This window comes from Cucurbita moschata, unplaced genomic scaffold, assembly GCF_002738365.1.
Source record: "Cucurbita moschata cultivar Rifu unplaced genomic scaffold, Cmos_1.0 Cmo_Scf00005, whole genome shotgun sequence".
Taxonomy (NCBI): domain Eukaryota; kingdom Viridiplantae; phylum Streptophyta; class Magnoliopsida; order Cucurbitales; family Cucurbitaceae; genus Cucurbita; species Cucurbita moschata.
The window spans coordinates 1,425,551-1,439,618 of NW_019268521.1; the positions used below are offsets into that span (position 1 = coordinate 1,425,551).

General features: G+C 33.1%; 2 protein-coding genes across 6 annotated transcripts; one reads left to right on the forward strand and one right to left on the reverse strand.

The window, feature by feature from the left end:
• Positions 1–922: 922 nt before the first annotated feature.
• On the reverse strand, positions 923–3,416 carry LOC111443347 (BTB/POZ domain-containing protein At1g55760-like). Of its 2 annotated transcripts, XM_023081129.1 has the most exons (5): positions 3,121–3,416; positions 2,806–3,016; positions 2,379–2,524; positions 1,974–2,092; positions 923–1,727 (listed from the first exon to the last, which is right to left on the reverse strand). In XM_023081129.1, the coding sequence occupies exons 2-5, from the start codon at positions 2,922–2,924 to the stop codon at positions 1,125–1,127; spliced, it is 987 nt and encodes a 328-aa protein (XP_022936897.1). In that variant the 5' UTR covers positions 2,925–3,016; positions 3,121–3,416; the 3' UTR covers positions 923–1,124. The 2 variants fall into 2 exon arrangements, with proteins under 2 accessions (XP_022936897.1, XP_022936896.1); XM_023081128.1 differs by having other exon boundaries at positions 2,806–3,416.
• Positions 3,417–3,420: 4 nt separating this feature from the next.
• LOC111443349 (uncharacterized protein At4g26485) lies at positions 3,421–12,175 on the forward strand. 4 transcript variants are annotated; one of them, XM_023081131.1, is made up of 5 exons: positions 3,421–3,637; positions 9,229–9,392; positions 10,385–10,580; positions 11,501–11,585; positions 11,716–12,026. In XM_023081131.1, the coding sequence occupies exons 2-5, from the start codon at positions 9,242–9,244 to the stop codon at positions 11,764–11,766; spliced, it is 483 nt and encodes a 160-aa protein (XP_022936899.1). In that variant the 5' UTR covers positions 3,421–3,637; positions 9,229–9,241; the 3' UTR covers positions 11,767–12,026. The 4 variants fall into 4 exon arrangements, 2 of the variants coding, with proteins under 2 accessions (XP_022936899.1, XP_022936898.1); XR_002710479.1 differs by having other exon boundaries at positions 3,422–3,637; positions 11,501–11,943; positions 11,988–12,175; XM_023081130.1 differs by having other exon boundaries at positions 11,501–12,026.
• Positions 12,176–14,068: the final 1,893 nt, after the last annotated feature.

Here is a 14,068-nt window from a genome sequence, read left to right on the forward strand (position 1 = left end):
AATAAAAAAAAAAAAAAAAAAAAAAAAAAGCATTCAAATGTTTCAAAATTTAAAAGAAATTATGAATTGCAAGAGCGGGTCCGCTTAAAATTGCCACGCAAAGCATAGACATAACAGATTCCTACAATATTCCCTCCATTCTTCCCGCCTTCCATTTCTGTCCTCTCCCCCTTCGCTTTTCGATCTCCTTCTTCTCTGCATTTTCAATTCCTATCTCTTCAGATCGATTCACGGAGTTGGATCGGAGATGAAATCTTTTTCAGAGCGATTCACAGAGTTGGATCGGATATGGACTCTTGTTCAGAGCGATTCTTCCCAGTAAATAGCCGATCCAACTGTGTGGATGGAGTTGTAGTGTTGATCTTTTCGCTGAGGTACTGTTTATGTTCTGTATTGGTTTATTGAATTGTAATGCGTTTGAAAATGTTGTGTTTGGTAGTGAAATTCTTCCTTGAAGCTTTTTGCCTTTTGTTGAGTTTTGAATTAGGTGATTAGTTTGCGAGTATGTGATGTTGTCGTTATAGTTCGACTTTAGTTTATTTTTACGGTTCGAGTTTGTGGAGCTTTACTTGATCGTTTCTTTAGTGGCTAGCAGATTTTGGTTGATTTGGTCAATGTTTTCAAGGTTGGTAAGGTTTGTGTAATGTTGAATGTTGAATGCTTTTCTTATTGCATTGCCAACCTTAAATGCTGCTCATACTCTGGTTCCAGAATTTATTACTCTGTGTATATCATAATCTTTTATGGTTATGGAAGTTTATACAATGCAATATACTGCTGAGAGAATGAACCTGAAACATCTGTACGATCGGGTTGATTTTCTTTTGCAGATGGTTACGAGTGCATTATGGATATCAGGGTGCTGTGAGATCTTGTGTGATGGAAAACTACTAAACTATGTAAAAGTTAGATTCCAAACACAGAACATGAAATTATTTACATTTGTTTCAATTGTATTTGTGTTCATAACACCGTCATTTATCATGAGAAACCTGACTAATTTCAGGACAAACAATTTGGAGAAAGAATCACCTTTCAAGGTTACAAATTCTGACACTAAATCCTTGTAGCAATCTTATGTGTACACCATAAACACACCAACATTAATCATCCTCTTCATCAAGCTAGAAACCTTTCCAAGCATTAAGAATTTCATGGAAGATCTCAGCTATTAGGTCCCTTTCTGCATTTTGCAGAAAGACATTGAATTCATCTCGGATGTCGAGTATCTTGCCAAACTTCACAAGATACTCCATGCAGCTGGTCTTCAGTTTTGGCAATTGATAAAGAGATGCATTTTGGAGTCTTTCAAGAACATTTTTGGCATCAATATCTTCTAGCAGACTATCATGGCAGGCTTCTTTTAGGTCATCTATGTCATATTTATCAGCTGCATGAAGAAGTGCCAGTCTATGGACGAGAAACTCTTCATGTTGGATATTACCATACAGATAATTAAGAAGTGCCTCGCAAGCTTCAAAAGACATATCAGAGATGTTTATTGTAGATAGTTCCTTTTCTTTCAGGTCATGTGAAAACATGCTGTGGAAAACAGGTGATCGTGAAGCAAGAATAGCACGGTGTGCTCTAACACTTCCATCAGATGCATTAATTATGATATCGGTGTGGATGCTTTCCTTCAACATTCGACCCAATGAAATAAGAGCTCTTGAATTCGATCGTTGTTGTGTCAATCCATCCGCCCAGATGGAGGAAGGTTCCCCACCCTGTTAGTAATTTGACAACAATGAGTTAAAAGAGGAGCGAAATAGGTATTCAATCGTTCTTTCTTTAACACAGGCGTTGATAACTTTTTTTTTCTTAATCTTAAGGCATAACTTTTATCAACTGCTTCTGCATTTGACTTGTTATTATCTATGATCCTTAGGTTCTGTGTTATTATAGCCAACTCCACAATCATCTTTGGAAGAAATATGCATGCACTAGCAACGGACAAATATTTATATGCTTACCTCGGGTGAGGCAGTCTTCAAGTCAAGGAATTCGACATCAATAATGAACTTTCCCGTTAATGGAACTTCAATTGGCCAAATAAAGTCGTCGTTGTTTTTAAGCTGTTTGTCTATTATTTCTGCATAGAGGAAGATGAGGTAACGTTATTGGTCATTAGAGGAACTGAAGGTCATCAAGAAAAGAAGAAGTTTTTAATAAAAGTCCAACAACAAATCAAATTTCTGAACAGAGATTAGCCATGTTCCCCATCAAATAATTACGGATGTCTAATTTTATTTGGGTGAAGTATTTCAACTTTTATTCATGAATCAGAACCTGAAGATATAATTGAAGGTGAATGTCTTTTCAATCTGAAAACTAACTACTCTGTCTTGAAAATGTACAGGAAAGGAGAAGGAAATTACCTGGATGAGTCAAAGCCTTCCGATCTCCTACAGAGGAAACCACTCGGATGATGAAAGATACAATCGGGGGATTGGCCCTTGTTACGCTCGTTATCTCTGGGTATAATTTAACATATAAAAGCTTGTTTTTTTCCACCGATAAATGCCTTCATCCAAACAAAAATATTAGATATCTATACATCCCTATCCTGTTTGGATAGAAGAGAAAAAAACATGCAACATCTCCAATTAGAAGGGGGAAAACAGATTATTGTCATTATCTTCCATTTTCTCTTCTTTTGAAGAGATGGCTAGGATCTTATCCTCTCCTTTCGTCACCACATACAAATCAGTTTCTCTTAGGATAACTGGGTATCGATTTATTTAACCTTATTTCACAAAAATGTAGCTTTAAACGAAACTAATGAACAAAGAAAGATTAATTTACCATTTCCACTTGCCGATTTTGAAAGGATCGGATTTGCGGTAGGTGCAGGAAGCTAGATTTTCGATCCTCCATTGGGCAAGACGGGATGTGGTTTCTACCCTGTATGCTGAGTCACTCATCCTGGCGAACGCGAGGGCTGCTGTGATTTCATTGATGCAGCCGAAGATACCGTCTAGGATGTGCTCTCCGGACTTTCCCAGGTTGACGAATTCTGCAGATATTACTCATAAACATATACAGAACAAAACCTATAAAGATAAATACTCTCTCTCTCTCTCTCTCTCTCTCTCTCTCGCTCTTTTCTGCACTGCTCACTGATCAAAGCATAAGAATATATGAGCGAACAAATGACGTTGATTCTTGTGTATTTATTGCTTTTGTTATCTCATGAAATTTGACGCTTTCAGTGGTACCCAGCACGCCAAGATGTTGTCGATGCTTTACGCCATTGTTCTTGAAGGTTTGATTCTGTGAAGAGGGTTTTGTTGTTTGGTTGATAGACGAAATGGGTTTTAAAACGCTTGTTTGTTGGCTTACACTGCACTTAATTGCGAGGGCGTATCTGGGTCGTGGGTGGTTGGATCGTAAAGCTAATGGATCATTTATTGGTCTTCTTTTATCTTTTTGGGTTTTCTTTCCCACATTGATATATGTCAATCTTGTTTCAGCATTTGGCTTGGAGGCGTGGTCTTTGCTCCTTCAAAGCAAAGTATCTACTTAATCCTTTATGGGGACTTATTTGTCATTTCCCGAGGAGTTGATTGTTGGCGAATCATGGAAACACCAGAAATAAGAAAAGCCCACTCTGCTTTCGTGGACCCCCGTCATGGAGGTATTTATCTTTTTTCCTCACTCTATTTATCTTCTTGCTGTCCTTTTCTGGAGGCCAATGATGGTCTCCTGACGCATAGTAAGCCTCCGCAAAAGGCAACAACTAAATCCATGCTGTTGTTGAAAATGCTCTCATCTAGAATTCTTACCTCGATTAATTAATTTATGAGACGATTTAGTAATTAAAGTAAGAAATAAGTTTAGTTACAAATTTAGTATATCTTAAAAGATAGTTTTAGAAGATGTGTGTGCTGAGCTTTTAGTTATTTTTTTTATTAAATTTTTATTTTTAAAAGCATCAATAAGTCTTAAAGCTTTGGATTATTTCTACTGAAAACTTAAAAACTAAAATACAATAAAAAAAACTTATTACAATTTTAAATTTAAAGAAGGAAAGGTTGATTTAAGTTGAAATTTATTAAATATCTCTAAAAATTAAAAAATAAACCTATATTTTAACCTAACATAAATATTAGATTTCATCATAAGAGTAAAACTAAAACTTGTGATTCTATAATGGTCTTGAGTTAGTGGTTAGTACAAAAGTAGAAGTAAAAAAATTTCAACCTTTCAACTTAGGAGTATTGGAATTATTTTGTATTGAGATTCCTAATCCTATTCCTATTCCTATGCATGTTTGTTATAGGAAACTTATCCGAACATACAAGAATAATTATCAAAATATCCCTTTAGTTCTAACCCATAAAAAACAGTGAAATTTATTTAAAAAGGAGGAAACCTTGTTAATTTTTTTTGTTGACGAAGAAAGGTATGAGAAAGTGGGACATGGAAAAGGAATCCTAAGGAATCTAGTTAAGCTGAAGAATCCCAAATTCCCAAGATTAGAAGCAACTTCCAAGCGCAATAGCCAACACACTCATCCTTTCCTTGTTATACAAAAGAACCCATTTAATTTGGTTGCGCAGAGGAAGGGTTATTGGATGGCCCATATGATCTCTCATCTCATCCATGCAGTTGGCACTCGTTAGCTTTCTGTCCTTTTCTACTCTGTCAAATCAAAAGACATCACTTTGAGCAACTTTGAGGGACGTGTTCTTATCATTTTCTGTACGTGTCTTCTTACCATTCAACTATTTATGATCTTATAACGAGGGCCACACCAATAATTCTTTGAATCATCAATCAAAAGTTTCTGCTTAGCACGTTTTGGATGACCATCCTGGGGTTCAAAACTTCAAACTTAGAAACCTTTTACTGTTAGCTTGAAACTTAAGTATTTGAAAAACGCGTTAAAAAAGTTGTTTTGGTTAGCCTTATATGCAACATTCTACTAGTAGCCTAGGAAAGGGTTACTGTATATACAAGAGTCTTTTTATTTTTGACGTAAGGTTTTTATTATCAGTCAAATATTACAAACGGATTACCTTTCTAATTAAATAGAAGAAACTCTTATCTAAATAAAAACAAGAGAACCAAAGTAGGTGAGTGAGTTAGTGTTTATTTTGTTATTTTAGAGAGTGTTAATAAATTTTCAATTTTTTATCAAATAAACTTAAAAAGGATTGTCATTTATTTAAAATCTACAAATTTACAAATACAAATGGTAAAGTTGGAGTTCTATAAGATATAGAATTCATATAATTTAATTTTGTAAATAGATTTCGGATTAATTAGAAACAAAATCAAAAGTTTAAAGATTTATTAGACAATTTTAAAGATTGAACGCATTTTAAATATAAAATTAAAAATTTAATACTAAACTTATGAGGCAACATAGTTGAATTATGATTAAGATAGGATGCTTACCTATGAGCATGAAAAATTTGTAGTTTTTAGATTGAGAAAAATTATACAAAGAAATCACACACAGATATGTGATGTTCGAGAATTTAAATATTTGACACATATGCTAATTAAGATATGTTTGAATAAATATAAAAATTACTATATTTATAGAATATATATATATATATAAATATTCTTGTAAATTTTCTAATAAACATGAAAGCTTCAACCAACCCATTGCAACATTAACATTAATTACTTTTTTTTTATTTTTCCTTTTCTTTTTAAGAATGAATATTCAACCTGTAAGATTATTGACTGGTGAAGTGCAAGGAAATTATAGTAAATGGGTGATGAATCTAAGGTCATAATTTAGGACACTGAATTATTATATTGGGATAAAGGGATCTTGAGATCTACACAATGCCAATGGGTTATTATTTAATATTTTCTTTAGTAGAATGGGACCCTAAACTTGCATCGTGAATTGGTGCTTTAGAAAAAATGACATAAAGTTTGGTAGTGGTAGATTCATCTAAATGGGATGCACTAATTCTAAACAAACACGCAAATTACTTTTGACGAAGTCTTTGTTTCCCAACTTTTCCAATTTCTATTAAATTTATTTTAAATTCGTATTTTGAGATCTTAGCCTTTATTACATATGCTTGGTGGTTCCCATAATGTGCTCACTTGGGAACTTGTTGCCCCAAACCATCTCAAGAGCCTCCACTGATTGAACCAATAGAATCCTTTGTTTAGCTCATTAATATAAGGCAAGGGAAAAAGGTAATCGATACTTCGATCGTGGGTTTGGACCTTAGTTTTTATAAAATAGTTGGATTTAGCCTTTGAAATCAGGTCTCCATTATGTAGCTAACAGGGATACTGTGTGTGATGACATGGTATTTGTTTTGCTTTAAAAGTGGTAGTTAATACAACTTGAGTGCAAACAATAGATGCTTGTGTTAGTGTAGACAATAGAAGCATTTTTTTTTTTTTTTTTTTTGTGAATTTTGAATAGTTATAAGCCATATATTTGTTTCTTAGACCTAAGCGTGTGTCAAATTAGCTAAGTTGAAATTAATTAGAGGGAGGTTAAAGTAAATGTTCTAGGCAGACAAATAGAAGAGAATGGTAACAAGAGATTGAAAATATGAGGAGATTCGAAAAATGTAGTAGAAAAGAGTATTTTTGCTTTTCTTTAGCCAATGAATAAATTTTTTTTATAATTCTATGTAGTTTAGATGTTTAGAATCATTTAAGTTTGATATGATCGATCTTGCTTTTGGAGTGTTTCGAATTTCAATCAAATGTTTTTGTCTCGAGATATTTGATCAACAAGGTAATCCAAATTTTACTTTCCCTTGGAGTGGTTCCTTATCCTCAAGGGTAAATGTTAAGGGGTAATTAGGTTGCATGTTTAGAATCATTCAAGTTTGACATGACCGATTTTACTTGTGGAGTGATTCAAATCTCAAATAAGGTAATTGAAATAATGATAAGAGAATGGTAAGAGGAGATAGAAAATAGGCTCAAATTAGGGACGTTTTGCATTGCATTGAAGTTGAAAGGAATTCCTTTGTTCCCTCAAACTCACACAACAACATTCAAAGTATCTTTCCCAAAGCTGTAGCTTAATTTCCACTAAACTACTGAAGTTCTTAGTGTGTTGCTAGTGTGCAGTAGGGTCAAATAGAAGAAAGAAACAAGAAAAAGTAGAACACTAGAACTAGGAGCTTCCAATGGTGCTTTTCTTCTTGTCTACAGTTCATTTCCCTAAGTATACACCTTGGGATTGCTTCCTCCCACTCCTTGTCCAAAAGAGTCTGCAAGGATAAATATCTTCTTCCTTTTGTAATAAGTGCACTCTTAATTGTTCTTCCCTCATCTGATTTAAGGAAGAAAAAGAGATAGTAAAGAAGAAAATAGCACTGAAACCGAATTTATAGTGTTTGAATAAATAGGCGAAAGAAGGTGAAGGAGCAAAGACGAAAACAAAGTATTCGAATAGTGAAAACTCGAGTCGGAGAGGTTTAGTAGTTCATTTAAGTTTTACCTCATTCATTTGAGTTGAGTCTTGAATTTCTCTTTATCATTTACTTCTTTTAAGTGGACAAAAGTGATTCAGCTGAAAAGAAGCCAACTCAATAAGAGTTGATTCAGCAAGTGAAATTTTGCTCCTAGAACTGCTTAAGCAAAGCTCAGGACACCAATTATTCTTCAATTGATGCTGAACTCTTGTTTCAGCAATTCATCTACGAAGAATAATGCTCCCTTCAAAACCTTTGCTGAAATGATGTTTTAGCAGGTCCTCTATTTCACAAAATATACTCAAAATCGGAACTTTCGTTCATTCATTCATAGTAACACGTAAATGTTCTATCATTAGCAGACTCAATTTGTACAAGAGAATCATATAATTTGAGCTCTAAAAGGGGGATCAAATTACTAAAAGATTGAAGGCTTCTAAGCTTATGAATTTAGCTAATAACTTTTATTCCAAGAGTTTAAACACATTCATAGAAAGTCTTGTTTAGATCTAGAGGAACGACGATCTTGTCGTTCGAGTCTGAATTGGTGATGAGGGTTGATGGAGGGAGAGGAAGAAGAAGAGTTTTTTTTTTTTTTTTTTTTTTTAATTATTACAAAAATGATGTCATTTGAGACACGTAATTAGTGAAGATGTTAATTAAGGGACTAAATTAAACGATTTTCTAAATTTGGAGGCGTAGGGTTATGTGAATTGAAATACATAGAAGATGAAATTAGAGATGTTCATAGAGTGTTAGATGAACATGACTCTCTCACAATGATACGATATTGTCTACTTTAAGTATAAGCTTTCAGAGCTTTGCTTTGGACTTCTCTCAAAGGTCTCGTACCAATCGAAGAAGTATTATTTGATTATAAATCTATGATCATTTTCTAAATTAGTCGATGTGAGACTTTTATCATCCAACATCTCCCCTCGAATAAAGTACACTTCCCTTTCCATGAGTTCCTCTAATTAATTTCGTAGAGATCATAGGATTGTGTTCTCCATTTAATTTTCTTTAAAAAAAATTTAACGACAGAATGATTTGTTTTTTTTTTTTTAGAAAAATCTCTATTTAAATGGTTATTTTCAAAGAAAAAAAAGTCTCGTTTAAAATAACAAAACATTTTTTTTTCATAAATAATTATCCAAAAAAATGGTTCCTAACCGGTTTCAGTACAAAGTTACATGATAAAATCTTAATGGTAGACCAAAAAAGAACTCCAAATTTATATCGAGAAATTTATAAGTTGCAGAATTCACCCTTTTTTTTTCTTTTTCTTTTTTTAGATTTTAATATAATTTTAGTCTATATACTTTTTAATTTTTATTATGTTTGGATTTTCAAAAGATTAATTTTAGTATTTATACATTAAAATTTTGTCTGGGTGGTTTCCAAATGTTTATTTTAGTTTTTGTATTATTGTCTTTTGTTTCAATTTTTTTATCACAATTTCAACACGGATTTTAATCAATCAAAACTTTGTCAAAACTATATATATACATATATATATATATATATATATATATATATATATATATAGAGATAAAAGTTGAGATGTATGATTGATATTTTTTTTTTATAACATTTGAATTTGAATTTATCTGACATTTCAAGTCCTCGATTTAATCACATTTTCTATGATCATGAATTATTCTCGAAATCCTCCCCCAATACTATACAATATAATCATTTCACTTTATTCAATGTTCTTCCAATTCTCATTAAAGATCAAACCTTCCATCTTCCCAAAATGCCTTTCCAGATTCTGTACTTGTTAATATATATATTACATTGTTGTTCTCAGATTTGATATCAATATGGGAAAGTCGTCCAGAAAATGGATAACGCATTACAGCAGCTCCCACGACATACTCCTTGTTGGAGAAGGCAATTTCTCCTTCTCAGCTTGCTTGGCCTCCGCCTTCGGCACTGCTACCAACGTGGTTGCCACTTCTCTCGACTCCGAAGGTACTTTATTCTTGAACAATATCCTTCCTCGACTTTTAAAAAACCATCATTTTGATCGATGTTATGTTGCTGTTGCTGTTTCTTTACCTTAAATTTGTTTCGCTTAATCTTCATGAAGAATTTATTAAGCTTAAAATCATTTTTGTACTTAATTTGTTATTATATATACTCGATTTTTTAAAGTTCTAGAGACCAAAGTAGTCATTTGAAGAATGAAATATTCTTTATAAAGGTGTGAAAATCTCTCTCTAGCATACGCGTTTTAAAAACTTTGAGAGAAACTCTGAAAGACAAAGTCCCAAGATGACAATATCAAAATGAAATGTACTTCCAGAAAGAGAAGGCATAAGCGTGGACCGAATTGAGTGCAAAAGGGTGGACCAAATTTAGTCCCTTTCATCCTGTGGTTAGGATATTGTCTTTTCATGTCGAAGAGACGGGTTCGATTCCCATAAGGGATAGGTACTCATTCCTGGCCACTTTCTCTTAGTGTGAATTTCTGAGTGATCGCTCGCTATCTGGCTGGAAAAGGTGGTCTGGAAGCTTCCTCTCTTCCAGCAAGCAAGATGAGATCACCACTTTTCTCAGTAATGGACTTCATTTCATCCTTCCCTACGTAGTCTTAGATGTCCTTTCATAGATTCTCGAACTTTTGATAGACGAAATCTCTATGCATGTGTGATTTTTTTCCACATCTCTTTTGGCCTAAACAATAAGATTTAGTTACCCTAACAACCAATATAGTTGAAGACCTAACAACATAGTTGTGATAATTTCTTCAACACTGTCGAATAATTAATGACCAACGATCAGATTTATAATTGCCCTTAATTACCAAAGATTAAGAAGACTTTTTGGAGACCAAAATACGATTTAATCTTAGTAGTTGCATGTTTTTTAAGGTTGTCCTAATTCGGTTTCTTAAAATCTAGCCTTTTTGTGTTGGTTTTGGTGTTTGTTTGTTTGTAAATAATTCAATAAATTTTGAAAAGAGACATTGTTGCGAAAGTACGGCTCGGACATTAAGACAACCTTGGAAGAGCTGAAGGAGCTGGGTTGCAGTGTGATGCATGGAGTGGACGTAATGACAATGAGCCAACACCCACTTCTCTGTCACACCTTGTTTGATCGCATTGTCTTCAATTTTCCTCATGCTGGTTTTCAATACTCCAGAGACAAATCAAGTAAGTACATATTCCCAGAAAATTATTGTTTTTTTTTTCCTGATAATTATTGTTTTTTGCAAATGGGTTGACTTAAGGTATGAGAAAGTGAGACGGATCTCCTCATGTTATATAGGCTTGGGAGATCCTTTTCGAACTAGTTTAGCCTTTAAACCTTTCTGTTCATTGTCATAGGTTCATAAAATTTCAACATTGTTTAGTAAAAATTCTTAACAAGTCTTTGAACAGTCAACTTTGCGAGTTTTCAAACTAGTTTAGCCTTTGAACTTTCCTGTTTATTGTCTCAAGTTCATAAAATTAGAACGTTGTTGAGTAAGAATTCTTAATAATTCTTCAAACAGTCAACTTTGCGAGTTTTCAAACCAATTTAGCCTTTTTGAACTTTCCTATTTATCGTCACATGTTCATAAAATTTCAATGTTTAGTAGGAATTCTTAATAAGTCTTCAAACCGTCAATTTTGAGATTGTTTTTAAACAAGTTTAGTCTTTGAACTTTCCTGTTTATTGTCACATGTTCATATAATTTCATCGTTGTTTCGTAGGAATTCTTAATAAGTCTTTAAACGATCAACTTTGCGTCTAAACGAGTTTTGACATATTTGATCTTTTAAGTTTAAGAACCTGTTTTACAAGAATTCTAAACTGTTACAAACCACGGACTCTCCACACACAATAGTAGGATATTATTTACTTTGAGAATAAACTTTCGTAGATTTACTTTTTGCTTCCTTAAAAAGTCTCGTACCAACGAAGATGTGTTCTTTTCTTACAAACTCATAATCATCCCCTTAATTACTCGATGTTGGGCTCCTCTTCCAACCATCCTCAACACACAAATCACTAAATCTTAAAAGTATCTAGCAAGTCCTTAAGCTTTCTATAACATTTATACCTGATTCGTGCCTCGGTTTTTCTTTTAACAGACTCCACCAGAATCTAGTGAGAAGATTTCTGAGAAATGCAAAAGAACTATTTGTCGAAAATGGGGAAATTCACATAACCCACAAGATTTCATATCCTTACAGTGAGTGGGAGATTGAGGAAGTTGCAGAAGAAGAGGACTTATTTTTAAGAGAGGAAGTAGAGTTCAATGAAGGGGATTATCCAGGTTATGTCAATAAGAAAGGCAGTGGGCCAAACAGCAACCGCACCTTCGCTGTTGGACTATGCAGCACTTTCAAGTTTGTGAAAACACTGTCCAAGAAAACGAGGAAGAAGAGGTTGGCCAAGGCTGCTGAATTTGCACAACTCAATGCTTCATCTATGAGTTTGAGTTAAGCTGGTTCGAGTCGAGAAAATTTTTAGTTCGTCCCAATAGTTTTGGAAATATTAGGCTTTTGTTGGTATTCGATCCTTTGTAATTAAGGTCGAGATTAGGCTTTTGTTGGTATTCGATCCTTTGTAATTAAGGTCGAGATTAGAAAAGACATCCGTGATTGCTTTGTTTGATATGCGTATGTAATAGAAGAGTTGTTTTGGTAATAGGTCTATTATAAGCAACATCGTACCCAACTCGTAATAGCTATAAGATTAGATTCTAAGATAAATTTGAGGTACTTTCATATTTTCTCTCTTTTACATTCGATCGTACAAAACTGTGTGAACATTGTGACGGAAGAATGAAATAAGAGAATTAGACTATTTTTAAAATTTTTTCTTTTTAAGTTTAACCATTTTTATTTAAAATTAAGCGGGAGTATTTTGGAACCTTTTAAGTTTAAAATATTATTTAAATTTTTGAAAACTCGTTTTAGTGAAATATTTTTTTATTAATTAAAACATAAATATACATTAATATAAACCTTAATGGCTACGAATAATAATAAAAAAAAAGGCCTTTTCTCTTTTCCAAAGGCGTGGCCGTCTTAATTTTTCCATTCGACTTTTCTTTTAAGAAAAATTATAATTCTTATCTTCAAATTTGATTTTTTACATTTAAATTTCTAAATTTTCTGAATGTAAAAATATATAGTTTAGAAGATACAAAGTTGTAATTGGGGATGTGTCAGAAATTGAAAAATTGATCAACAATTTCATCAGAAATCGGTCCAAACCGAACCGCACACACCCCTAATGTTATATCCATAGGAGTCGTCATTCAAAGGATCAAAATAAAAGTTAATGAAACAAATATCATAAATAGGATGGTTAATTCTAATATTGAAAATAAAATCACTTAAAAGTCGTTCATAAAAAACTATTGTGTGAAATAATACCGATATATTTTATTTAAACTTGAAACGGGACTAAGTTCTTATAATTTATAACTAAAAATAGATATATAATTTTATAAAGAATGGTTTAATGTTGCATGCTTTTGAATTTAAAATTATAGTTTGCTTCTTCTAAATAGTAATTGAAGAAACAGTTGTGTAACTTTTGAAGGGAGATAAGATATCTATAAAGTCAATTTTAATTTTTTAAATAATAAAATTTTTTAAAATTTTCAAGTAGAGACATCCGATTCTAAAAGAATCTATTTTAAAAAACGAGCATGGAACATATTTTGTGATTGACTTTGTAAAAAAAAAAGTAGGGTGTTAAAAAAAATCATTAATTAGTTAAGTTAAAATTTCTCAATAATCGACTTTCAACAATTTCAATATCAACCTCGACACACGTGAAAAGTAGGGTGTATTTCAAGAAGTTCGTAATATCGCTACAATTTTGTAACGGCTCAAACTCACAGCTAGTAGATATTGTCATTTTTTAGCTTCTCTTTTAGACTTCCGTTGTCTACTAGGAAAAAAAATTTCACATTTTTATGAAGAATACTTTGTTCTCCTCCCCAATCGATATGGAATCTCACAATCCATCCTCCTTCAAGGCCCAAGGTCCTCACTGACACACCGCCCGGTTTCTGACTCTAATATCATTTGTAACGACCCAAGCCTACCACTAACAGATATTGTCCTCTTTGAACTTTCCCTTTCGAACCCCTCAAGATTTTTAAAACGTGTATGCGAGGGATAGGTTTCCATACCGTTATAAAGAACGTTTCGTTCTCCTCCCCAACCGATTTGAGATCTTACAATTCACCCCCTTTAAGAGACCTAATGTCCTCATTGGCACTCGTTCCTCTCTCCAATGTCCACCCCCTTCATGGCTTAGCATCATCGCTGCACTCATTCCTATATCCACCCCCTTCAGGGCCTAGCATCTTCGTTGGCACTCGTTTCTCTCTCTAATCGATGTGGAATCTCACAATCCATTTGTAACCGTTCAAGCCCGCCACCAACAGATGTCCTTTTTGGACTTCCAGGTTTTTAAACACATCTACTAGATAGAGATCTCCACACCTTTATAAATAATGTTTCGTTTTCCTTCTCCAACCGATGTGGGATCTCACAAATTTGCTTATAATGTTCCCCTATGATAGATATCCAGTGACATTAGGAATTAGGAAACTTAAATAAGAACAAAAAAGTTACTAAATTAAGAGTATACCATACCCTTTTCAAAAAAAAAAAAAAAAAAAAAAAAAAAAAAAA

Bases quoted from the DNA above. Each gene is read 5' to 3' on its own strand.
- LOC111443347 (XM_023081129.1), bottom strand. From the start codon at position 2,924: ATGAGTGACTCAGCATACAGGGTAGAAACCACATCCCGTCTTGCCCAA. The intron at 2,525-2,805 runs GTAAATTAATCT...GTTTGGATGAAG, and splicing joins AAAATCGGCAAGTGGAAATG to GCATTTATCGGTGGAAAAAA. The intron at 2,093-2,378 runs GTAATTTCCTTC...TCCTCTATGCAG, and splicing joins GAAGGCTTTGACTCATCCAG to AAATAATAGACAAACAGCTT.
- LOC111443349 (XM_023081130.1), top strand. From the start codon at position 9,242: ATGGGAAAGTCGTCCAGAAAATGGATAACGCATTACAGCAGCTCCCAC. The intron at 9,393-10,384 runs GTACTTTATTCT...AATTTTGAAAAG, and splicing joins CACTTCTCTCGACTCCGAAG to AGACATTGTTGCGAAAGTAC. The intron at 10,581-11,500 runs GTACATATTCCC...TTCTTTTAACAG, and splicing joins TCCAGAGACAAATCAAGTAA to ACTCCACCAGAATCTAGTGA.